General features: G+C 45.1%; 1 protein-coding gene across 1 annotated transcript in view; it reads left to right on the forward strand.

Moving 5' to 3' along the window:
- cfap74 (cilia and flagella associated protein 74) overlaps positions 1 to 26,789 on the forward strand; it is a 72,139-nt gene that overhangs the window by 27,870 nt on the left and 17,480 nt on the right. Inside the window, exons 21-36 of the mRNA XM_039011492.1 lie at positions 4,684 to 4,857; positions 5,291 to 5,426; positions 5,536 to 5,810; positions 6,045 to 6,206; positions 6,597 to 6,757; positions 7,783 to 7,917; positions 8,120 to 8,232; positions 8,542 to 8,597; positions 9,557 to 9,676; positions 9,760 to 9,915; positions 10,140 to 10,281; positions 10,521 to 10,675; positions 11,790 to 11,922; positions 13,239 to 13,369; positions 13,968 to 14,102; positions 15,007 to 15,063. Coding sequence (XP_038867420.1) covers positions 4,684 to 4,857; positions 5,291 to 5,426; positions 5,536 to 5,810; positions 6,045 to 6,206; positions 6,597 to 6,757; positions 7,783 to 7,917; positions 8,120 to 8,232; positions 8,542 to 8,597; positions 9,557 to 9,676; positions 9,760 to 9,915; positions 10,140 to 10,281; positions 10,521 to 10,675; positions 11,790 to 11,922; positions 13,239 to 13,369; positions 13,968 to 14,102; positions 15,007 to 15,063 — 2,241 coding nt within the window. The remainder of the gene's footprint in view (positions 1 to 4,683; positions 4,858 to 5,290; positions 5,427 to 5,535; positions 5,811 to 6,044; positions 6,207 to 6,596; positions 6,758 to 7,782; positions 7,918 to 8,119; positions 8,233 to 8,541; positions 8,598 to 9,556; positions 9,677 to 9,759; positions 9,916 to 10,139; positions 10,282 to 10,520; positions 10,676 to 11,789; positions 11,923 to 13,238; positions 13,370 to 13,967; positions 14,103 to 15,006; positions 15,064 to 26,789) is intronic.

The following is a 26,789-nucleotide window of genomic DNA, read 5'->3' on the forward strand; positions in this document are numbered from 1 at the left end:
ACAGCCCCTCTCAATCTACACGGAAGCGTTGAGTACTTATTCATAAGTAGCAAACCTTCTGCAGGTCCCCATGAAGGGCAGAAGCACTGAAGGTTGTAAATTAACCCATTTTAATGGTAGCAAGCTAAAATTATCCACCACCCCAAGGCCTGCACTGTTCCATGAGTGCTAATGAGCCAAGCATAAAGGTTATTCCACGTTGTTTTACTGAAAAGGTCTCCATAATATCATTTGGATTATTTGTTTTTCGTGTTGTTTCCACTCTATTTGAGCTCTTTTTTAAATAGATTCAAAATAAGTAAAAAAAAAAATTATCTCACAGAATGATATTATTTCTATTCAGCTTTCAGTTGTGAAACGGTTACATTCAGGGTGTTTGGCACTTCCATTTTTAGGCACTGATTCGTGATGCTCCAGGGATTATTCTGGATATCCCACCACCTATTGATTTATGTCAAAAGTTGTATCAATGTATAGTTATCCAAGTGAAGTATTAAGTAAGTACATCAGGGATTGTTAAATTCCTTTTGACATACACACACACACACACAGACTCAACAGCAGACTCAAATCCAACACACAAAACAGGCTCCGACCCAACACTCGTGCCGCGTTTGTGCTGTGTTACCCAGTCATCAAATCCCCCAAACTGGCCAGCAGTCACACTCCTTCAGCCAAATCATCACCTTACCCACCCTGCCCCCCCATGCGCCATCGCCCACCTCCTAAACCCACACCCCTATACTTGGTAGGAGTGTAGGAGTGTGTTTGGAGGCAGTAGGTTTTCACAGAGCCAAAAGCAGGCCAGCAGGATGTTCCTGCAGAGACCCAAAGCTGTGCCCCCATTCTTGAACCCTTAACCCTGGCTCCTCTCCAGGCCTCCCTCTCTGGCCACCAGGCCCTCTCTGGCCGGTGCTGAAAGCGTGAACGGGTAAACAAGGAAAGCTGCCGCACCCAGATACGGCTGAGGAGGACATTAATACATAGGTAGGAACGCTGCTCTTAGGACATCAAATCAAATTGTATTTGTCGCATGCTTATTTACAAGCCCTTAACCAACAATGCAGTTTTAAGAAAAATAAGTGTTAAGTAAAAAATAGATAAGAAAAAACAACAACTAATAATTAAAGAGCAGCAGTAAAATAACAGTAGCGAGGCTACATACAGGGGGTACCTGTACAGAGCTAATGTGCGGGGGCACCGGTTAGTCGAGGTAATTGAGATAATATGTACATGTAGGTAGAGTTAAAGTGACTATGCATAGATAATAAACAGAGAGTAGCAGCAGCGTAAAAGGGGAGGGGGGGGGGATGACGACAATGAAAATAGTCTGGGTAGCCCTTTGATTAGCGTTCCGGTACCGCTTGCCGTGCGGTAGCAGAGAGAACAGTCTATGACCAGGGTGGCTAGAGTCTGACAATTTTTAGGGCCTTCCTCTGACACCGCCTGGTATAGAGGTCCTGGATGGCAGGAAGCTTGGCCCCAGTGATGTACTGAGCCATACGAACTACCATTTGTAGTACCTTGCGGTCGGAGGCCGAGCAGTTTCCATACCAGGCGGTGATGCAACCATTCAGGATGCTCTCGATGGTGCAGCTGTAGAACTTTTTGAGGATCTGAGGACCCAAGCCAAATCTTTTCAGTCTCCTGAGGGGGAGGAATAGGCTTTGTCGTGCCCTCTTCACGACTGTCTTGGTGTGTTTGGACCATGATAGTTTGTTGGCGATGTGGACACCAAGAAACTTGAAGCTCTCAACCTGCTCCACCACAGCCCCGTCGACAAGAATGGGGGCGTGCTCGGTCCTCCTTTTCCTGTAGTCCACACTCATCTCCTTTGTCTTGACAACAGATTGTTCCACCTGGTTCAAAAATGTATTTTCTTTCATTCTATTACTTTAGGTGCATTTGATTTAGCTTTCCCCGTGGGCTTTGTGGGCAGGGTTTTCACTTTTCGGACTATTTTGTTGTTTTAATCGTGCCAGGCGAGCTAAATCAAGTGCACCTATTGGGATTTAAACATATACAGTACCAGTCAAAAGTTTGGACACCTACTCATTCCTGGGATTTTCTTTATTTTTACTATTTTCTACATTGTAGAATAATAAATCACGGACATTGTCACCAGCAAAGCACCACCTACTCTGCTTCTCATAAAGACACGGTGGTTGGAACCAAAAATCTCATCAGACCAAAGGACATATTTCCACCGGTCTAATGTCCATTACTCGTGTTTCTTTTTATTGGTGTCCTTTAGTAGTGGTTTCTTTGCAGCAATTTGACCATGAGGGCCTGATTCACTCTCTCCTCTGAACAGTTGATGTTGAGATGTGTCTGTTGAACTCTGAAGCATTTATTTGGGCTGCAATTTCTGAGGCTGGTAACTCTTATGAACTTATTCTCTGCAGCAGAGGTAACTCTGGGTCTTCCTTTCCTGTGACGGTCCTCATGAGAACCAGTTTCATCATAGCGCTTGATGGTTTTTGTGACTGCACTTGAAGAAACTTTCAAAGTTCTTGAAATTTTCCGGATTGAGTGACCTTCATGTCTTAAAGTAGATGGGCTGTCGTTTCTCTTTGCTTATTTGAACTGTTCTTGCCATAATATGGACTTGTTCTTTTACCAAATAGGGCTATCTTCTGTATACCACCCCTACCTTGTCACAACACAACTGATTGGCTCAAACGCATTAAAAAGGAAAGACATTCCACAAATTAACTTAACAAGGCACACCTGTTAATTAAAATGCATTCCAGGTAACTACCTCATGAAGCTGGTTGAGAGAATGCCAAAAGTGTGCAACGGGTGGCTACTTTGAATAACAGTCACTATTATTCTACAATGTAGAAAAACCCTTGAATGAGTAGGAGTCAAAACTTTTGACTGGTATTGAACATAGTGGGGAGAACAAGTATTTGATCCACTGCTGATTTTGCAGGTTTTCCTACTTACAAAGCATGTAGAGGTCTGTAATTTTTTATCATAGGTACACTTCAACTGTGAGAGACGGAATCTAAAACAAAAATCGAGAAAATCACATTGTATGATTTTTAAGTAATTAATTTGCATTTTATTGCATGACATAAGTATTTGATACATCAGACAAGCAGAACTTAATATTTGGTACAGAAACCTTTGCAATTACAGAGATCATACGTTTCCTGTAGTTCTTGACCAGGTTTGCACACACTGCAGCAGGGATTTTGGCCCACTCCTCCATACAGACCTTCTCCAGATCCTTCAGGTTTCGGGGCTGTCGCTGGGCAATATGGACTTTCAGCTCCCTCCAAAGATTTTCTATTGGGTTCAGGTCTGGAGACTGGCTAGGCCACTCCAGGACCTTGAGATGCTTCTTACGGAGCCACTCCTTAGTTGCCCTGCCTGTGTGTTTCGGGTCGTTGTCATGCTGGAAGACCCAGCCACGACCCATCTTCAATGCTCTTACTGAGGGAACGAGGTTGTTGGCCAAGATCTCGCGATACATGGCCCCATCCATCCTCCCTTCAATACGGTGCAGTCGTCCTGTCCCCTTTGCAGAAAAGCATCCCCAAAGAATGATGTTTCCACCTCCATGCTTCACAGTTGGGATGGTGTTCTTGGGGTTGTACTCATCCTTCATCTTCCTCCAAACATGGTGAGTGGAGTTTAGACCAAAAAGCTCTATTTTTGTCTCATCAGACCACATGACCTTCTCCCATTCCTCCTCTGGATCATCCAGATGGTCATTGGCAAACTTCAGACGGGCCTGGACATGCGCTGGCTTGAGAAGGGGGACCTTGCGTGTGCTGCATGATTTTAATCCATGACGGCGTAGTGTGTTACTAATGGTTTTCTTTGAGACTGTGGTCCCAGCTCTCTTCAGGTCATTGACCAGGTCCTGCCGTGTAGTTCTGGGCTGATCCCTCACCTTCCTCATGATCATTGATGCCCCACGAGGTGAGATCTTGCATGGAGCCCCAGACCGAGGGTGATTGACCGTCATCTTGAACTTCTTCCATTTTCTAATAATTGCGCCAACAGTTGTTGCCTTCTCACCAAGCTGCTTGCCTATTGTCCTGTAGCCCATCCCAGCCTTGTGCAGGTCTACTATTTTATCCCTGATGTCCTTACACAGCTCTCTGGTCTTGGCCATTGTGGAGAGGTTGGAGTCTGTTTGATTGAGTGTGTGGACAGGTGCAGTTAATACAGGTAATGAGTGGAGAACAGGAGGGCTTCTTAAAGAAAAACTAACAGGTCTGTGAGAGCCGGAATTCTTACTGGTTGGTAGGTGATCAAATACTTATGTCATGCAATAAAATGCAAATTAATTACTTAAAAATCATACAATGTGATTTTCTGGGTTTTTGTTTTAGATTCCGTCTCTCACAGTTGAAGTGTACCTATGATAAAAATTACAGACCTCTACATGCTTTGTAAGTAGGAAAACCTGCAAAATCGGCAGTGGATCAAATACTTGTTCTCCCCACTGTATATACCCATATAATTTTATTTATAGGTCCCGTGACTGCTTAAATGAATAAGCATCATAAAGAACCTCTAGATAGAAGTTGAAGTTCCAAATGTGAGTTATGCAGAGTTTTTGCGTATATCAAGAGTTGTTTTGCAAATAAAATACATTGACCACATAAGATATTACAAAACAGAACAGAAATAAGGCAGAAATACTCTCTTTCACTGGGCTTTCAGGTCCGGCCTGTTCCCTTCACGGTCCATGCAGTCATCACCTCCCCTGACCTGTGCTTTGACCGGACAGAGGTGGACTTTGGCCACTGCTCCATCTATGAATCAGTGAAGACCAGCGTGCGCCTCACAAACTTAACCCTCCTGCCCCAGGACTTTGGCTTTCTGAGCATACCTCAGGTACGGCCTCCATCTGCCTGACGGACTGCATCCCTATGGACTGACCTTTGACCTAATTTCCTGCTGTTTGCATCTCTATAGTCCACTATTTCACCTTGGCTAAATCAAGTCATCATCATAAAACATCAGTAGGAAACACTTCTGTTTATTTATTTGGACTCTACTGGTTTTGCTCTGATATGCCAATTTGGCCTATGCTATACTCTCCAGCAGGAGATATCTGACAATTGAATTAGAATGAATTATGTTTCTATGTATTTGACTCTGTGTCTGCTGTTAAATCTGTGGCTTTAGACCTTTATGATCTCACCGAAACCTGTCCTGAATAGCTAATCCGGCCCTATGGAGATTTTCTGCTTTCAGTCAGTCAGGACAAAACCGTGTTTAGATGGCCTGAGCACTGAGCAGTTGAGCAGTGTTTTTCTCCTCCTAGTTTGTGGAGGTCCAGCCCAACGACGGCTTCGGCACTCTCCTCCCATTGGAAACCTTGGAGGTGGATTTGATCTTTAGCGCCAAGAAGGCAGGAGAGTACAGCTTTCAGCTCAACTGCAAATCCGGAATTAACAGGTGTCAAGGTTTTGTTTCTTCCTACACCTTGTCCTGTCACAAAATAGAGTGCTATCAAGTATATTTCACTGCATTACTTTTATTGTGTTTTCTCCAATGGTTGCTATAGAGACTTCCCCCTGTCATGTCGTGCAGTCGGAGTGCACCCTCCGCTAGAGCTGTCTCACTCTCTGGTCCAGTTCGGAGCCACGGTGGTCGGTGACTGTTCCACAGCCGTGCTGCACGTGGTCAACGCACACACCAGCCTCAACGAGTTCACACACCCCGTGCCCCGCATTGGCCGGGACCCTGTTGCCCCGGTGGGCCCCCGGCTGTTCACCTTCACTCCCCCCGAAAACTCAGAGATTAGCCTCACCCCCAGGACAGGCCGGGTCTTACCTGGACAGGTACTCTACCAACAAGCAGTGTGCTTCCACTTTACTTGAACACTTTGTGATGAGGCCTAGCATATTATGTAGTTTCTCTATTCTACTCCATTCCAGTGTATACTCTGTTCTGATGACTGCATTGTTTATTTATGTTACCTTTTATTTAACCATTGAGAACACGTTTTCTTTTGCAATAACAACCTGACTGGTCACGTCATTAGGTCATTGACTGGTTTGTTACTGTGTTCCCAGAGGTGCCTGGTGCAGGTGACATTCAGGCCCAGGCTGTGTGACCAGGCCATAAGGGAAGAGGCGGTGCGGCTGCTGTGTCGCTCCGAGGAGCTGCGCCTCCACGAGCTGGAGAGGGTTACCAAGGCCGAGGGGAACAGAAAGGGAGGGGAGCAGGAAGGGCTGGTAAGCTTCAGTCCTTGGAGTCACTCCATCCTCCTAATAAAAGTTGAATGAGTCTGCATGGTCAATATTGTATGCTTAACACAAAGACTGGAAGTCATTGCGCTAATGCTAGTTAGCAATTGCGCTAATGCTAGTTAGCAATTGCGCTAACGTTAGATAGCAACTTCCTTAAAACTGCACGCAAAGACATAAAAATGGTGTCCACAAGTTCATCTGACTCTGGGGAAGTAGGTAAAAGGCCTCATTACCAAAAAAATGCCAAACTATCCTTTTAATGTTGTCTTGCTGCCATACAGTGTGTTTGACTTTGACCATGTGTGTGTGTTTGTATGTGCACACGTGTGTGTGCACATTATTGTTCATGTGTACTCTATGTGTGTGCTGACTCAGTGTAAAAGGGAGGCCCCTACGGCCCCCCAGAAAGGCAAGAAGCCGCCCCCCGCCCGGCCCCAGGCGAAGCAGACCCTGAAAGAGAAGATCAGCAAAGTGTCCATCAGCCCCAAAACAGACAGCCCCTTCAGAGCCCCCAACCCAGCCGACATACAGTCAGGGTACGGCTCATCTACACCACCACAACTATCATGCATATATACATTTTTATACCATGGCATCATTGTTGAATACTTTTTTCTGGTTGGCTTGAAGGGCATTCTAGAGTGTACATTATTATTTTCCATAGAACGCATAGCCCCTCGTTGATTATCCCTTACATATTTCAGTGACAAATCCAAAATGTACTGTAAATGTTTACTTAATTCTGAGGTAAACTTCCTCCTAAAAGCTTTATGTTCAAACGTGAGTAACTTAGGCAGAGTTTAATTGCAAGCAACACACTACTGACATCATTACATTTAACCATCTGCTTCACACCTTGCACTGTGTTTAGTGCGTTTACTTTTTAGCGTTTAGTGAGTAATGTATTTACTCTTCTCTATGAAATAATGTCTGTTGAAGGCATTGGGAGGAATCCTAAGCTACGCACATTCGAAGACAACTTATTTTTGCACAAATTATGCATTTATGTCAATGGGATTTGTCAGGAAATATGTAATCAAGATATGTTTCTTTTCTTTCTTTTTTAACCCCCCTTTTTCTCCCCAGTTTTCGTGGTATCCAATTGGTAGTTCGTCTTGTCTCATTGCTGCAACTCCTGTACGGACTTGGGAGAGGCGGAGGTCGAGAGCCGTGCATCCTCCGAAACACAACCCAACCAAGCCACACTGCTTCTTGACACAATGCCCACTTAACCCGGAAGCCAGCCGCACCAATGTGTCGGGAGGAAACACTGTATACCTGGCGACAGTGTCAGCGTGCACTGCGCCCGGCCCGCCACAGGAGTCGCTAGTGCACGATGGAACAAGGACATCCCTGTCAGCCAAACCTTCCCCTAACCTGGACAACGCTGGGCCAATTGTGCACCGCCCCATGGGTCTCCCAGTCGCGGCTGGCTGCGACAGAGCCTGGACTCGCACCCAGAATCTCTAGTGGCACAGACCACTGCGCCACTCGGGAGGCAATCAAGATATGTTTAGGATTGGGTCAATAGCTAGTGATGTTTGTGTTGTTTGGTTCGCAGATCAGAGGAGTACGCTGCAGGCAGGGCCTCCCTCCTGCATGCCTTCCCTGAGCACTACAGTCGATACATCATCCCTTGCTTCGTGTCCGACGGAGATCCACCCCAGAGTGACCCCCATGCCCAGCCATCCTGCAGGTAGTATACTATACACTACAACTCCCATGTAGATCCTATTTACAATACCAAACTTATATTAATTTGTCTGTGCCCTCCATTATCATTTACATGAATCAATTACACACATTCATTTCGTGGGAATAATGTGGAGAGAACAGGTTGAAGTGTTTCTCCCACTGCCTCTGTTGTTGTAACGCTGACGAGCCGTCCTCTGTCCCAGCAGCCCCCTCAACACGCTGTACCTGGAGCTGCATTGCCCAGCCGTTAGGCCCCCCCTGGTGGTCGCGTCCAGTAACGGTCAGACCACCATCAACTACCACCAGGTGGCTGTGGGTTAGTCCATTCAAATGTATTCTTCTGACCAGAGCTGCAATCAAATACTATTTGAAATCTTTTGAAACTTTGAGTGTTTGCTTAAGCTTGCATGGAGTGCCAAATGGACAGTTTGTGGTTTTGGGACAATTGTATTGGTTCATTAATATTTTGATTTCAATCAAGGACAGATAATAAAGTATTTTAAATTATTTCAAATAGTATTTGAACCCAGGTCTGATTCTGACATTGGAAGTTTTTTCCCTATTTTCCCTTGCCTGTGAATATATTGCTACTTGTGTCAATTCTGTGTTTCTTTTGTTCACTTAGGACAGAAAGTGGTCAAAAAGCTCACTGTTCAGAATATTTCTCAGGAAGCCTTGGAGGTATCCTTTTCTGGGTCACAACATGCACAAACGACCTAGATCGCCAGAGTGTGATGATCTGTGGTTATGTGAGAAAAGTCAGTGGGGTTTATTCATGAATCTTTACCTCTGCAGAATTTCTACCACCTGTTTTTCTAAGACAAAAAACTCCATGGTGCTCAGAATGAAAACTATTTCAGTTCTAATAACATGTTGACATTCTGAGTATGATGCATGCATCAATCCACTTGATTAATTATTGAATTGGTTTTCAACATAAAGTGGTTGATTAAAAAAAAAAAAAAAAGCTGTTAAGAATAAGCCTCAGTCTTTCTCTATGTGCTGGTTGAAAGAGGATGATGTAGCCTATATTTAAAAATATATATAACATCGCATGGCCCATTTGTATCATTGATACACACATTGTATATAGCTAGAATTGTATGATATAGCTTTAAGGCTAATCTAGACACATCAGACCTAGAAACCAGAGGTTATTCAGTGAGGTGAAACAGATAAAAAAAGTTATGAATAGAACTGACATGATTCCCTGTTCTACATGCTGATAATCATATCTGTTCCACAGATCCACTGGTTGAAAAATAGCATAATTGCAAGTTTGATTGTCTTCTAACTTTGCAAGACAATTGAGTGACTTGAACATTTACATTTTATTAATTTAGCTGATGCTCTTATCCAGCGTGATTTACAGTTAGTGCATTCATCTTAAGGTAGCTACAACAACCACATATGACAGTCATAGTAAGTCAAACTATTACTTTTTTAAATTGGCTTTGGGGATGATGCAAAAAAAATACGTTTTACACTTGATCTGAGAAAACACTTGCAGAACAGTGGACCCACACAAGCGTATCTGTAGACAATACATTTCACCCATTGCACCCTCCTGAACAAGTCCCTTTGAAGGTAGGATTTAAATATTGCTGTTACTTGACTACTCTTCCTTAACCCTTGCCAAGCTGAGGTCCTCAGTGCTGGACCTGAGTGGTCCGTTCTCCCTCCTAAATGCTCTGAGACGGCTGGGTCCTGGAGCCACACACACATTGTTACTGGCCTTCACACCTGCACTGGGAAAAAGGGTGGGTCAATCGCACTTAATGGACCTGAAAACAAACACACGTTGCTGTCTTCCCTATAGCTGATGCTGTGGCTCCTTTCACAGTACCGCGAGAGTGTGGAGATCCACAGCCCAAACATGACCCTGGAGATCACGCTGTGCGGGGTGGGAGTGGATCCCCTTCTCACCTCCTCCCACCAGGGTGGCCTCATGGACTTTGGCTACATGTTGGAGAAGGAGAGAGCCTCCCAGGTCTTTAAGGTCAGTTAGCCAGCATCAACTAGTATCTTGTCCAGGGGGTGTACTTGTAGATCAAGCTGCCTCAAGCTACAGAAACAGAAGAGAGGATCTTGTCCTATGGGTCATTCTGGTTCGGACTAAGCTTACTTTGTGTACTTCTACAGCAGCAGGCTACTTAGCCTGTACTGCGCCCGATACCATGTCAATGAAGTTGTGATATTGAAAGCTGTGTCCTCTGTCTTCAGCTGCAGAACACATCATCTCTGGCGGTGCGCTTCTCTGTGCTACTGCATAGCCTGTCGCTGGGGTGTAAAGCCCAGAGTGGAGCAGACTCTTTCCCTGCCCTCCTCAGCCCAGGCCCAGAGGAACAGACACACCCCACTGTGGGTAAGACCAGTCCATCCGACCTAGGTCCACATCTCTCACTCAGAACTAAGGGCTAATGCCATGAGCTGTTGCATTCTCTGTAGTTAGTGTTAGCTATCATTTGTTGGATTAAAAAATCTAGCATTTTCTGATGAAGCATTATATTAAATCTAATTATGTTAAATTATTTCTGAAGCTAACATTGTTGTTAAATGAATTAATAATCTTGGTTTCTTTCTCTTCCACCTCCCCGTGGCCAGGGACCCAGAACTACAGTGGTCGGAGTGTGTTCAAAGTGATGCCCATAGAGGGCACCATCGCCCCAGGAAAGAGCCAGGACATCACCGTGACCTTCCTGCCAGACCACGAGAGCCTCCACTACTCGGACATACTGAAGGTGGAGCTCATGAACAAGGTACCACAGAATCATCCAGCTCTCCTGACATAGTTGCTGCATCTGAAATGGCACCCTTCTGCCTCTATATTCCATACATAGTGCTACTACAAAAGTGGTGGACTATAGCTAATGCACATGATTCTCTACTTAACGCAGTCTCTACTCTACTCGTTCGACTGCCCAGACAACTGGCTACTCTGGCGAATTTCATTGATTAATAAATGGTGCTCCTTTAATGAAACAAAACACACCACCTAATTTCTTATGAGATTTTAGGATGATTATGCGAATGGTCACATTTCTTTCATGCTGCAAAAACTCAACAGCGCGCTAGGCAAAAAATGTGCTTTAAATTAAACAAAACAAAGGTATGCTACAGTTTGTTAACACCATATGTTCTAAAATGAATTTCACTGTACATAATTCAAAACAACACTTTAGTCTACCTCAAAACAACACTTTATAACTCAAGAAGATCTAAATGCATATTCTCATTAAACTGATTGAGATCATATGGTTGTTATGCAGATGCTGCATGGACGTTTCACCAGTAAAACTTAAATAATTATCATTCACGATTGACAGTGAGAAATGTGAAGGGAGGGTGACTACAAAAAATGTGTGCATAAAGTAGAGGTAAAGAAATGCATGCGTGATTCGGAACTTCAGTTCTGAGGAAGAGGCTTCCAGGGGGGCGGGAAGGTGTAGTTACTTTCGGATCTGCAGCCTCTGCCTATTTTTTTATGTTTATTTAGCGGTGTTCAAATGAAACCTCACCACCACCACCCAGTGGCAGTCCTGAATGTGAGAGTGAGGCCTAAAAAAGAAATCAAACTTTACTAAGCCACTCATCTCACACACACACACACACGTACACACACAGCTGAATATAGAGCAATGTATGAACCAGTTTCCTGATAAAGGCTGTTATTAGGTTGGCACTGAGTGGGAAGGTATCTAATGCAGGAGTTCAGTGGAACTAGATAGATTTACTGACACAAGATGTTTCCGATTTTAATCACTATCTCGGACTGTAAAGTGTTTTTAAAGATAAACTGACCACTATTATGTCACTTTGGATTGTATGTAGAGGACATAAGCTGCTCTAACACCCTGCCACTCCTTCCCTTAGAGCACAGTGTGTGTCATGGTGCTGAAGGGTGCAGCTCGCTCTCACATCATGTACCTGTGTGGAGGAGACCCGCTGGCAGTGCCCACTGATGCCGTTCACCTTCTGCCAGCCTCCGGGGACTCTGAGCACACAGGTATCCCTCTCTCGCGCTCTCTTTCTCTCTCTCGCGCTCTCTCTCTTTCTCCTTACTACATCAGTCACTGGCTTCATTAATAAGTGCATCAATGACGTCGTCCCCACAGTGACCGTATGGACATACCCCAACCAGAAGCCATGGATTACAGGCAACATCCGCACTGAGCTAAAGCTGCAGCTTTCAAGGAGCGGGACAATAATCCAGATGCATATAAGGAATCAATACAGGACTAAGATCGAATCCTACTATGCCGGCTCTGGCGCTCGACAGATGTGGCAGGGCTTGCAAACTATCACAGATTACAAAGAGAAACCCAGCCATGAGCTGCCCAGCGACGCAAGCCTACTAGATGAGCTAAATGCCTTCTATGCTTGCTTCTAGATAAGCAACACTAAACCATGCATGAGAACACCAGCTGTTCCGGACTACTGTGTGATCCCGCTCTCCGTAGCCAATGTGAGTAAGACCTTTAAACAGGTTAACATTCGCAAGGCCGCGGGGCCAGACGGAATACAAGGACGCATACTTGGTGCATGCGCTGATCAGCTGGCCAGTGTTATCACTGACATTTTCAACCTATCCCTGACCCGGTCTGTAATACCAACTTGTTTCAAGCAGACTACTATAGTCCCCGTGCCCAAGAACGCCAAGGTAACCTGTCTAAATGACTATCTCCCTGTAGCACTCACATCAATAGCCATGAAATGCTACCACACGGTCTGAAACGAACAGGCCCCTGAACATCTTCTACCCCCAAGCCATAAGACTGCTAAACAAGACTGATAAATAGTTAATCAAATGGCTACCCAGACTACCTGCATTGACCCTTTTTTGCACTAACTCTCTTGCACTGACTTTATGCACACATAATGGACTCTACCCACACACTCACATACTGACACACACACACAGACTACATTAGCACGCACACACACACACACACACACTTTCACACTCACCACATACGCTGCTGCTACCTGTCTATTATCTATCCTGTTGCCTAGTCACTTTACCCCTACCTATATGTACATAACTACCTCAAGTACCTCATACCCCTGCACATCGACTCGGTACTGGTACTCCTTGTATATTGCCATGTTATTGTTACTTGTTATTGTTATTTGTTATTCACTGGTATTTATTCCTTGTGTCACTAATCTTTAACTCTGCATTGTTGGAAAGGAACCCGTAAGTAAGCATTTCACTGTCAGTCTACAGTCTGTTGTTTACAAAGCATGTTACAAATACAAATTTATTTGATTTTTGATTTGTGACTGTAAGCCTGTTTTGCTTGTTCTCTTCTCCTTGTGTAGTAGACTGTGAGAAGCCCCCTCTCCCTGTGCTGCTCACCCTTAGAGGGGTCTACAGAGAGGGGGCCATGAGCCCAGCGGTCAGAGAGCTGGAGGTGGGCTGCATCTGCTCCACACAGCCTATGGCAAAGAAGGTAGGCTAATACTTATACTATTGTTGTTGATTACAATTAAAAAACAAGGGGTTAGACTTCTTCTGGAGACTTTTGGTTACAACATCCTATCTTTAAATAAAGTAAACACGCACATGACCACGACCAGGGTCACTGCTAGCTCACTGGTTGCAGCAGCAGCCTTAAACAGGTTGAAATACCGTCACTACAAACAGGTAAAAATCTGGTTGAAATAATGTCATTATAAGCAGGTTGGAATCTTGTTGAAATTACATCATTACAAAACAGGTTGAAATCTGGTTGAAATAACGTCATTAGGATGAGTTCAGATTAATTTGGAGATCCTAACATTGGCTGCGGTGTACCACTCCCCCTTATTCACTCTCTCTCATGGATTCAAAAGCAGTGGATTAGTGTAAACATGGGCTAGGGACTTAGTTTCCACCACATTTCTGACAAAAGATCCCATGCTGTTTATTCCATGAGATGAAGTGAGCAACTGCACAGTTAGGGGAGAAGAGTAGACAATCGGACCGCTTGACCACAACACATGACTTCCTCTCCTCCTGTGTTGACCTTACCTATGTTGTGAACTTTGCCCTCTCCTGTCCATGTGCAGAACGTGGAGTTCAGCTGGGAGGGGCTTCAGGCGCTGCAACAGAGGGGCTTCACCGTGGAGCCGACCAGGGGCACGGTGGACGCCGGCCACAGACGCACCATCACTGTGATCTGGACTCCTCCTTGTGGCCTTAAGGTGCGACTGCTGTCTAAAAGCCTCAACATGAATGCACCGTATACATGGGGTTGGGCTTTGGGGTCAATTTAGTTCAATTCATCTATTGAAAATAATCTCATGAGGAAAACGTGGCTGAACGTTTTTCAGTTCACTTCTCCTGAATGGACAGATCTAGAATGGTGTGTAACCATACCATGACCTGTACTTTAACACAGTGTTTCTCAAGGTGGCCACATTTCTGTTCTAGCCCAGCAGCAATACCACACTAGATTCAATTTATGAATACATCACCAAGCCCTTGATTAGTTGAATCAGGTGTGTTAGCTCTGGGTTATAACAAAAATGTGCACACTCTAGTGGTCCCCCGAGAAACACTGCTCTGTTGTGCACTATGGTGTAACGTTCGCCACCCATTCAGATAAATTATCAATCAGGGTAGTTACAACCTAAGCTAATTATTAGAATCAGGTGTGCTTGGTTAGGGTTGGAGTGAAAACATGCAGTACAGTAGCTCTCCACGTCCAGGGTGGAGGGCCCTGTACTAGACACAGCAAGCTGTCAAGGTATTCGTCCCAAGTGGTTCCACGTGGAGGGGAAACTGTATAATATAGTTTTAGTTATTTCACTCCCTTAGATCTGCATAGGATGGTAGTTTTTGTTTTGACATACTTCAGTTACCAAAGAAAATGTGCAAATCAAGTGAAGCCATACCTGCATACAAAAGGAGTCCATATGTATTACAAAGTCTGTGTGAAGAGAATGTACAAACTACACTTCCTGTTCCTTCATGTGGCTTTATACATTACTAAAACTATATTTTCCTCTTATTGTATTTGCACATGTACTGTACATCCTCCACTGATTGTGGATTTAAATCTGATTATGTGTGTCGGTGTGCGTGTGTCTGTATGTGTGATTTTAGCCGAATGAGGTGGTACAGGTGTGTGCGCCCCTCACCCTGAGAGGAGACGAGACAGAGGTATACAGTGTCACCCTGCTGGCCTTGGCATCCAGAGCTAGTCAAGACCCTTCACACACACACACTAACCAATATGCAAACATATAGAACACTTCACACGCTAACCAATATCCAAAGACACAGAACACTTCAGATGGGACTGGAGGAAGACAAAATTAACTAATTGTTATATGTTTAACTATTGTTAAAATACTTAAGTGTTATATATGAGTGTGGACAAAATCTCCCTTTGTTGTCATGGTACTTATTGGAAATAATATGAAATGTTTTAAAGCATCATTTAAGGCACTTTGTGGACAAGTTATATGGATATGGGTTATTTTATAAGCAAAAAAAAAGAAAAAATATTTAAAAACATTGACATCAATGCATTTTAATAAATACCTATGGGCATAATCACATAATCAGCCTTTGATCATTATTGGGGGACTGTCTCAAACTCAAATTAGACGATAGCACCTGTTCTAGGCTGGTTTCACCACCAGGGGGCAGAATACAATAATGTACTGAGATACAGTACATATACTTGCCACCTACAGTATGTGTTAGTGTATAGCAACAGTACACAGAGCATTCGATTTTGAAAATGTATGCAGTAAGCTACAGTTGAAGTCGGAAGTTTACATACACTTAGGATGGAGTCATTAAAACTCTTTTTTCAACCACTCCACAAATTTCTTGTTAACAAACTATAGTTTTGGGAAGTCGGTTAGGACATCTACTTTATGCATGACACAAGTAATTTTTCCAACAATTGTTTACAGACAGATTATTTCACTTATAATTCACTGTATCACAATTCCAGTGGGTCAGAAGTTTACATACACTAAGTTGACTGAGCTTTTAAACAGCTTGGAAAATTCCAGAAAATTATGTCATGGCTTTAGAAAACTTCTGATAGGTTGACATCATTTGAGTCAATTGGAGGTGTACCTGTGGATGTATTTCAAGGTCTACCTTCAAACTCAGTGCCTCTTTGCTTGACATCATGGGAAAATCAAAAGAAGTCAGCCAAGACCTCAGTCTGGTTCATCCTTGGGAGCAATTTCCAAATGCCTGAAGGTACCACGTTCATCTGTACAAACAATAGTTCGCAAGTATAAACACCATGGGACCACGCAGCCGTCATACCGCTCATTAAGGAGACGCGTTCTGTCTCCTAGAGATGAACGTACTTTGGTGCGAAAAGTGCAAATCAATCCCAGAACAGCAAAGGACCTTGTGAAGATGCTGGAGGAAACCGGTACAAAAGTATCTATATCCACAGTTAACCGAATCCTATATCGACATAACCTGAAAGGCAGCTCAGCAAGGAAGAAGCCACTGCTCCAAAACCGCCATAAAAAAGCTAGACTACGGTTTGCAACTGCACATGGGGACAAAGATCGTACTTTTTGGAGAAATGTCCTCTTTGGCCATAATGACCATAGTTATGTTTGGAGGAAAAAGGGGGGATGCTTGCAAGCCGAAGAACACCATCCCAACCGTGAAGCATGGGGGTGGCAGCATCATGTTGTGGGGGTGCTTTGCTGCAGGAGGGACTGGTGCACTTCACAAAATAGATGGCATCATGAGAAGAGAAAATTATGTGGATATATTGAAGCAACATCTCAAGACATCTGTCAGGAAGTTAAAGCTTGGTCACAAATGGGTCTTCCAAATGGACAATGACCCTAAGCATACTTCCAAAGTTGTGGCAAAAAGGCTTAAGGACAACAAAGTCAAGGTATTGGAGTGGCCATCACAAAGCCCTGACCTCAATCCAATAGAAAATTTGTGGGCAGAACTGAAAAAGCGTGTGTGAGCAAGGAGGCCTTCAAATCTGACTCAGTTACACCAGCTCTGTCAGGAGGAATGGGCCAATATCCACCCAACTTATTGTGGGAAGCTTGTGGAAGGCTACCCAAAACGTTTGACCCAAGTTAAACAATTTAAAGGCAATGCTACCAAATACTAATTGAGTATATGTAAACTTCTGACCCACTGGGAATGTGTTGAAAGAAATAAAAGCTGAAATAAATCACTCTATTATTCTAACATTTCACATTCTTAAAATAAAGTGGTGATCCTAACTGACCTAAGACAGGGATTTTTTGCTAGGATTAAATGTGAGGAATTGTGAAACTGAGTTTAAATGTATTTGGCTAAGGTGTATGTAAACTTCCGACTTCAACTGTAGGTGTCAAAAAGTGCATGGGGTATAATTTATACGGAGAATAAGTCCAGACCACTGCAAGTTCACATCCCTCCCTGCCTGTCACATACTGTAGTGTTGTCAATGTATGCCTACTCTCTGATCAGTTCCATCACTGTTGCAAGATCCAGTATATCTACTCAATTAAAATAGTGTATACACTGAGTATACCAAACATTAGGAACACCTTCCTAATATTGAGTTGCACCCCCCCTCTCTTTTGCCCTCAGAACAGCCTCAATTCGTCAGGGCATGGACTATACAAGGTGTCGAAAGCGTTCCATAGGGATGCTGGCCCATGTTGACGCCAATGCTTCCCACAGTTGTCAAGTTGGCTGGATGTCCTTCGGGTGGTGGACCCTTCTTGATACACACGGGAAACTGTTGAGTGTGAAAGACCCAGCAGTGTTGCACCTGGCACCTGCTACCATACCCCATTCAAAGGCATTTCAATATTTTGTCTTGTCCATTAACCCTCTGAATGGCACACATACACAATCCATGTCTCAATTGTCTCAAGGCTTAAAAATCCTTCTTTAACCAGTCTCCTCCCCTTCACCTACACAGATTTAAGTGGATTTAACAAGTGACATCAATAAGGGATTATAGCTTTCACCTGGTCAGTCTATGTCATGGAAAGAGCAGGTGTTCTTAATGTTTTGTATACTCAGTGTATCTCTGATAATAATTCCATGTCAATTGTAATATAAGAATTCAAAAATGTGCTAAGTTACTTATAACAAGGCTTTGAAAACATAATGAGCAGGATATATTCCTATTCATGAATTTACAATTTAACCAGCATTTCTGTCGTTACATCCTGGACTGCGCAGCTACAAAACAAAACGAGAATGAGAACGAGGTGCTCAGTTTAAACATGTGGTGAAGCTCTTTATAGGAATAGCAGATGCTATGGATGGGCCAATAGGAACCATCCGTTCAGAGAGATGGATGTGGTAAGCATTTATCAGAGATTGAAACAGATTACACTAGATTGGATTAGTGCATCCCAACCTGGCTATAAAAAGCAAGGTCATTATGAGCTTAGTTTAATGTAATGTCACCCGTTTTATTAAATGTATGAGATCATATTTGTTGCCATTTTGCCTTTTTCTAATCTGATTTGTTGTCTGATCTCCACTAATACCATATGATACTGCTACTACTTGTTTTCTCTGATCAGTGGAGTTGTGAGTTAGTGTATTTGTGTGGTGGTGGTTTGTTGGTGTGGACATGTTGAATTATTCTTATGGGGACTTCTGTTCCCCACAAGAATAATTCAACATGTCCACACCAACAAAAAAAACACCACAAAAATACACTAACTCATACAACTCCACTGATCAGAGAAAACAAGTAGTAGCAGTATCATATCATGATGTTTTTCTTTCAAAAACAAGGACATTTCTAAGTGACCCCAAACTGAACGGTAGTGTACATTGAAGATGTGAAGGGCCAGGATACCAAGGCTGCCAATGAATAGAAACACTTACTGTCTTGCGCCACTGGGTGAAAACAATTCCCAAGTGTAGAGTCCACTAACATTTTACAGTAGGCCTATTATAAACATGACACAGTTGAGATTAGTGACTTAATAAAGGGAATTTCTAAACTGATGCTTCTGGTTGTAAAGAGTCTGTTTGCAGCTAAAAATAAAGATATCTGCATGATATTACTTTCTTGTGATTTGAAAACAATATTTGATACATTTTCTATAAACATCTTTCCTAAACAATGGATAGATAGTACACTGGGGCTTTCTCTTATAGCCTATTGTCTGACTTGCGCCTGCTTTTGACAATCTTGGAAAAGGTTCCCTGGGGCACATGGCATTAGCTTCACAACACATGAATGCAGACATAGTGTATCCAAGACAACTAAATCTCACCAGCGCTCAGGTCTAGCTGAAATGGGGCTGGGCTGTGCAGATGGGTACCTATGAAACCAGCCACCAACTTAACTCAGAGGTGTTGGCTTTATAGATAGCAGTCTCTACACCAGGGGTAGGCAACCCTGATCCTGGAGTGCCACAGGCACTTCATGTTTTTGATCTAACCGACCTGGAAGACCAGGTGTGTAAAATTTAGGCAATCACTGAACTGATCAATTAGCTCAGTTGGTCGGGTGTGGTGGGTGACTAGTTGGAATAAAATCCTGCAGTACAGGACTTCAGGAACAGGGTTGCCTACCTCTGCTCTACACACACTCCACAAGGTGTATTTTGTTTTACAGAAGTATCCATTCAAATGTCTGCAATACATACACATGCGCACACACATAGATTTTTGTAAATCCAAAGATTGACTAATACAATAGTATGTGTATATCATAGAGGCATTATTGTTGCCCATCTATCATTGCAAAATGCACATATTGTAGTTTTCCAAGCATGAGGAATGCAGCTCATTGAGTGATATTTTGTATCATTACCAAAAGTTCATAGGTCGCATACAGTTTTGCAGATGTTATAGCACAGGGCTCTCCAACCCTGTTCCTAGAGAGCTACCCTCCTGTAGGTTTTCACTCCAACCCCCAGTTGTAACTAACCTGGTTCAGCTTATTAACCAACTAATTACTAGTATCAGGTGTGCTAGATTCGGGTTGGAGTGAAAACTTACAGGAAGGTAGCTCTCCAGGAACAGGGTTGGAGAGCCTTGTTAAGCACTTTTTTGCACCCACCTTATGTTACTTGTTCCTAACAATGCAGTATAATGTCAAATCAGTAGCCCCCAAAAAATGACAAATAATCAACAAATGTTGGAACGAATCCAATTAACAACCCAAATAGCACTGTAACAGTAACCCAAATGCAATCTACACGTATATACACCAGATGAATTTACACAAGATATACTAAGAATGATATGTACAGCAGTATATTACAGTGAGCTATGTAAAAAATCCAGTATAAATACACAGTACAAAACCCCATGGCAAAATGGATAGAATTGCAGGACAGTTGCTTGCGGACCGAGTCCGGAATATAAATATACAGTACCAGTCAAAAGTTGACGCCTACTCATTCCAGGGTTTTTCTTTATTTTTAATATTTTTTACATTGTAGAATAATAGTGAAGACATCGAAACTATGAAATAACACATATGAAATCATGTAGTAACCAAAAAAGTGTTAAACAAATCCAAATATATTTATATTTGAGCTTCTTCAAAGTAGCCACCCTTTGCCTTGATGACAGCTTTGCACACTTTTGGCATTCTCTCAACCAGCTTCATGAGGTAGTCATCTGAAATGCATTTCAATTAACAGGAATGCCTTAAAAGTACATTTGTGGAATTTCTTTCCTTAATTTTTTTGAGCCATCAGTTGTGTTGTGACAAGAAAGGGGTGGTATACAGAAGATAGCCGTATTTGGTAAAAGACCAAGTCCATATTATGGCAAGACCTCAAATAAGCACAGAGAATCAACAGTCCATCATTACTTTAAGACATGAAGGTCAGTCATACGGAACATTTCAAGAACTTTGAAAGTTTCTTCAAGTGCAGTTGCAAAAACCATCAAGCACTATAATGAAACTGGCTCTCATGAGGACCGCCACAGGAAAGGAAGACCAAGAGTTACCTCTGCTGCAGAGGATAAGTTCATTAGAGTTAACTGCACCTCAGATTGCAGCCCAAATAAATGTTTCACAGAGTTCAAGTAACAGACACATCTCAGCATCAACTGTGTTCAGAGGAGACTGCATGAATCAGGCCTTTATGGTAAAATTGCTGCAAAGAAACCACTACTAAAGGACACCAATAAGAAGACGACACTTGCCTGGGCCAAGAAACATGAGCAATGGACATTAGACCGGTGGAAATCTGTTTTTTGGTCTGATTGAGTCCATATTTGAGATTTTTGGTTCCAACTGCTGTGTCTTTGTGAGACACAGAGTATGTGAACGGATGATCTCCACATGCGTGGTTCCCACCGTGAAGCATGGAGGAGGATGTGTGATGGTGCTTTGCTGGTTACACTGTGATTTATTTAAAATCCAAGGCACATTTAACCAGCATGGCTACCACAGCATTCTGCAGCAATATGCCATCCCATCTGATTTGCACTTAGTGGGACTATCATTTGTTTTTCAACAGGACAATCCACCAAAACACACCTCCAGGCCGTGTAAGGGCTACTTGACCAAGAAGGAGAGTGATGGAGTAATGCATCAGATGACCTGACTTCCAAAATCACCCGACCTCAACCCAATTGAGATGGTTTGGGATAAGTTTGACAGCAGAGTGAAGGAAAAGCAGCCAAAAGGTGCTCAGCAAATGTGGGAACTCCTTCAAGACTGTTGGAAAAGCATTCTTCATGAAGCTGGTTGAGAGAATGCCAAAAGTGTGCAAATCTGTCATCAAGGCAAAGAGTGGCTACTTTGAAGAATCTCAAATATAAAATATATTGTGATTTGTTTAACACTTTTTTGGTTACTACATGATTCCATATGTGTTATTTCATAGTGAAGACAAACTATTATTCTACAATGTATAAAATAGTACAAATGAAGAAAACCCCTGAAAAACCCTGAGTAGGTGTGTCCAAACTTTTGACTAGTACCGTATTTGTGAATGGTGTGTATAGACAGTACGGACAGTATGTGAATAGAAAAGGTGGGTGTGTATAGCAGCAGTTATATAGGATAAGCCATGACTAGAATACAGTATATACATATAAAGTGGGTAAAACAGTATGTAAACATTATAAAAGTGACCCTTGTTCAATGGCTCTATGTACATATGGCAGCGGACGCTAAGGTGCATGGTAGAGTACCGGATGGTGGATGGCTATTGACAGTGTCTGAACTTTAGGGCAGGGTACTGGGCGGAGGCCGGCTAGTCATGACTGTTTAACAGTCTGATGGCCTGTAGATAGAATATGTTATTCAGTCTCACAGTCCCAGCTTTGATGCACCGGTACTGTCTCTACCTTGTAGATGGTAGTGGGGTGAACAGGCCGTGGATCCGGGAGCCAATCCGAATTTCAGCCTCCTGAGGTTGAAGAGGCGCTGTTGTGCCTTCTTCACCACGCTGTCAGTGCAATGGGACCATTTCAGGTCCTCCTCAGTGATGTACACCCTGACGAACTTGAATCTTTTGACCCTCTCCACTGCATCCCTGTCAATGTGGATGGGGGCGTGCTCTCTCTGCTGTCTGTTATAGGCCATGATCAGCTCCTTAGTTTTGTTGAGGGAGAGGTTATTTTCCTGGCACCACTCCGCCAGGGCTCTCACCTTCTCCATGTAGGCTGTCTCGTCATTGTTGGGAATCAGGCCTACCACTGTTGTCATCAGCAAACTTGATGATTGAGTTGGAGACGTGCGTGGCCACGTAGTCATGGGTGAACAGGGAGTACAGTAGGAGACTGAGCACGCACCGCTGTGGGGCCCCTGTGTTGAGGATCAGTGTAGCGGAGATGTTGTTGCCTACCTTCATCACTTGGGGTCAGCCCGTCAGGAAGTCTAGGACCCAGTTGCACAGGGAGGGGTTCAGACACAGAGCCCTGGGCTTAGTGATGAGTTTGGAGGGCACTGGTGTTAAAGGCTGACCTGTAGTCGAACAGCATTGTTACATAGGTATTTCTCGTCTCCAGGTGGGATAGGGCAGTGTGCAATGCAATGGCGATTGCGTCATCTGTGGATCCGTTGGGGCGGTATGCAAATTGTAGTGGATCTAGGGTGTTGGGTCAGGTGGAGATGATATGATCCTTAACTAGCCTCTCAAAGCACTTCATGATGACAGAATAGCGTGCTACGGGTCGATAGTCATTTAGTTCAGATATCTTTGCTTTCTTGGGTACAGGAACAATTGTGGATATTTTGAAGCAAGTGGGGACAATATACTGTTTGAGAGATTGAATATGTCCGTAAATACCATTAGTGGCCCCTGATAGTAGAGAGGTCAGTGTGCAGGTGTCATTGTGCTATTTTGTGTTTGTTTTTTCTTCACATCACCAAAAAGAGGTTCGGAACATCAGAACAGCTGATGTGCAAAGTTTCAAGGCTCTGCTCGCCTGTGTTAGAATACCTCATGATAAGCTGTAGACAATATTATTTACCAAGAGAGTTTATCTATATTTTTCGAAGCTGTCTATTTACCACCACAAAACAATGCTAGCACTAAGACCACACTCAAAAAGTTGTTTGGGCCAGAAGCAAACAAGAAAATATTCACCCAGAGTCGGCACTCCTAGTGGCAGTGATCTTAATGCAGCAGAACTGAAATCCGTTTTACCTAATTTCTACCAGTAGGTCACCTATGCAACTAGGGGAAAAAAACTCTAGAAGCCGTGGATTACAGGCAACATCCGCACTGAGCTAAAGGCTAGAGCTGCCACTTTCAGGGAGCAGGAAACTAATCCGGAAGCTTATAAGAAATCCTGCTATGCCCTCCGACGAACCATCAAACAGGCAAAGCGTCAATACAGGACTAAGATCGAATCCTACTACACCGGCTCTGACCCTTGTCGGATGTGGCAGGGCTTACAAACTATCCCGGATTAGAACCAGAAACCCAGCCACGAGCTACCCAGTGACCCAAGCCTACCAGATGAGGTTAATGCCTTCTATTCTCGCTTTGAGGCTTGCAAAACAGAACCATGCATGAGATTACTAGCTGTTCTGGACAGCTGTGTAATCACGCTCTCCATAGCCGATGTGAGTAAAATCTTTAAACAGGTTAACATTCAGACGGATTACTCGGATGCATACTCAGAGCATGCGTTGACCAGCTGGAAAGTGTCTTCACTGACATTTTCAATCTCTCCCTGACCCAGTCTGTAATGCCTACATGTTTCAAGCAGACCACCATAGTCCCTGTGCCAAAGAACACCAATGTAACCTGTCTAAATGACTATCCCCGTAGCACTCACATCTGTATCCATGAAATGCTTTGAAAGAATGGTCATGGCTCACATCAACACCATCAAACCAGACACCCTGGACCCCCTCCAATTCTCATACCGCCCCAACAGATCCACTGTAACGGCTTTCGTCTTCCTCCTCTGACGAGGAGTAGTAGGAAGGATCGGAAGACCAATGCGCAGCGTGGTACGTATCCATATTTATTAGAATACTTTTCAAGAATGAACAAAACACTAAACTGACGAAAACCAACGAAGCTACAGTCCCGAACTAGTCAACACACGAACAGGAACAATCACCCACAAAACACACTACAAAACAGGCTACCTAAATATGGTTCCCAATCAGAGACAATGACTAACACCTGCCTCTGATTGAGAACAATATCAGGCCAAACAAGAAACCCCACATAGAAACAGAAAACATAGACTGCCCACCCCAACTCACGCCCTGACCATACTAAAACAAAGAAAAACCAAAAGAACTATGGTCAGAACGTGACAGTATCCCCAACCCCCCCCCCCCCCCCCAAGGTGCGGACTCCGGCCGCAAAACCTGAACCTATAGGGGAGGGTCTGGGTGGGCATCTGTCCGCGGTGGCGGCTCTGGCGCTGGACGTGGACCCCACTCCACCATTGTCTTTGTCCGCTTCAGTGACGTCCTTTGAGCGGCGACCCTTGCCTGGGAACCCTAATAAAGGGCCCCACTGGACTGAGGAGCGCCTCTGAACTGAGGAGCGCCTCTGGACTGAGGAGCGCCTCTGGACTGAGGGGCAGCTCCGGACTGAGGGGCAGCTCCGGACTGGCGGGCGGCTCTGGCAGCTCCTGACTGGCGGGCGGCTCTGGCAGCTCCTGACTGGCGGGCGGCTCTGGCAGCTCCTGACTGGCGGGCGGCTCTGGCAGCTCCTGACTGGCTGGCGGGCGGCTCTGGCAGCTCCTGACTGGCGGGCGTCTCTGGCAGCTCCTGACTGGCGGGCGGCTCTGGCAGCTCCTGACTGGCGGGCGGCTCTGGCAGCTCCTGACTGGCGGGCGGCTCCGGACTGAGGGGCAGCTCCGGACTGGCGGGCGGCTCTGGCAGCTCCGGACTGGCGGGCGGCTCTGGCAGCTCCTGACTGGCGGGCGGCTCTGGCAGCTCCTGACTGGCGGGCGGCTCTGGAAGCTCCTGACTGGCGGGCGGCTCTGGAAGCTCCTGACTGGCGGGCGGCTCTGGCGGCTCCTGACTGGCTCTGGCGGCTCCTGACTGGCGGGCGGCTCCTGACTGGCGGGCGGCTCTGGCGGCTCAGGACAGACGGGCGGCTCTGACGGCGCTGGACAGACGGGCGGCTCAGGCGGCGCTGGACAGACGGGCGGCTCAGGCGGCGCTGGACAGACGGGCGGCTCAGGCGGCGCTGGACAGACGGAAGACTCTGGCCTGCTGAGGCGCACAGTAGGCCTGGTGCCGGAACTGGTGGTACCGGGCTGGGGACACGCACCTCTGGGCGAGTGCGGGGAGCAGGAACAGGGCATACTGGACCCTGGAGGCGCACAGTTGGCCTGGTGCGTGGTGCCGGAACTGGTGGTACCGGGCTGGGAACACGCACCTCAAGGCGAGTGTGGGGTTCTGGAACTGGAGGCCTGGTACGTGGTGCTGGCACCGGAGGACTGGTGCGAGGAGCTGCCACAGGAGAGCTGGTGCTTGGAGAAGGCACCGGATAGACCGGACCGGGGAGGCGCACTACAGGTCTCGAGCACCGAGCCTGCCCAACCCTACCTGGCTGGATGCTCACTGTAGCCATGCCAGTGCGGCGAGGTGGAATAAGCCGTACACGTACAGGAGACACGTACAGGAGACACCATGCGTAGGGCTGGTGCCATGTACCCCGGCCCGAGGAGACGCACTGGAGACCAGATGCGTAGAGCCTGTTTCATGGCACCTGGCTCGATGCCCAATCTAGCCCGGCCGATACGAGGTGCTGCTATGTACCGCACCGGGCTATGCACACGTACAGGAGACACCGTGCGCTCTTCCGCATAACATGGTGTCTGCCCGTACTCTCACTCTCCACGGTAAGCACGGGAAGTTGGCGCAGGTCTCCTACCTGACTTCGCCACACGTGCCCCCGCCCCCAATAAATTTTTGGGGCTGCCTCTTTCTCCTGTTGCGCTGCCGTGTGCGTGTCGCCAACTCCATTCTCCTGTAACCCTCCTCGCACTGCTCCAGCGAATCCCAGGCGGGCTCCGGCACTCTCCCTGGGTCGACCGACCACCTCTCTATTTCTTCCCAAGTTGTATAGTCCAGATTCTCCTCCCAGGTCCAGTAGTCCTGCGATCGCTGCCGCTCCTGCTGCTGCCCGTTACAACGCTGCTTGGTCCGGTTTTGGTGGGTGGTTCTGTAACGGCTTTCGTCTTCCTCCTCTGACGAGGAGTAGTAGGAAGGATCGGAAGACCAATGCGCACGTATCCATATTTATTAGAATACTTTTCAAGAATGAACAAAACACTAAACTGACGAAAACCAACGAAGCTACAGTCCCGAACTAGTCAACACAGAAAAAACAGGAACACACGAACAGGAACAATCACCCACAAAACACACTACAAAACAGGCTACCTAAATATGGTTCCCAATCAGAGACAATGACTAACACCTGCCTCTGATTGAGAACCATATCAGGCCAAACAAGAAACCC

The sequence above is a fragment of the Salvelinus namaycush genome, chromosome 16 (genome assembly GCF_016432855.1).
Source record: "Salvelinus namaycush isolate Seneca chromosome 16, SaNama_1.0, whole genome shotgun sequence".
Taxonomy (NCBI): domain Eukaryota; kingdom Metazoa; phylum Chordata; class Actinopteri; order Salmoniformes; family Salmonidae; genus Salvelinus; species Salvelinus namaycush.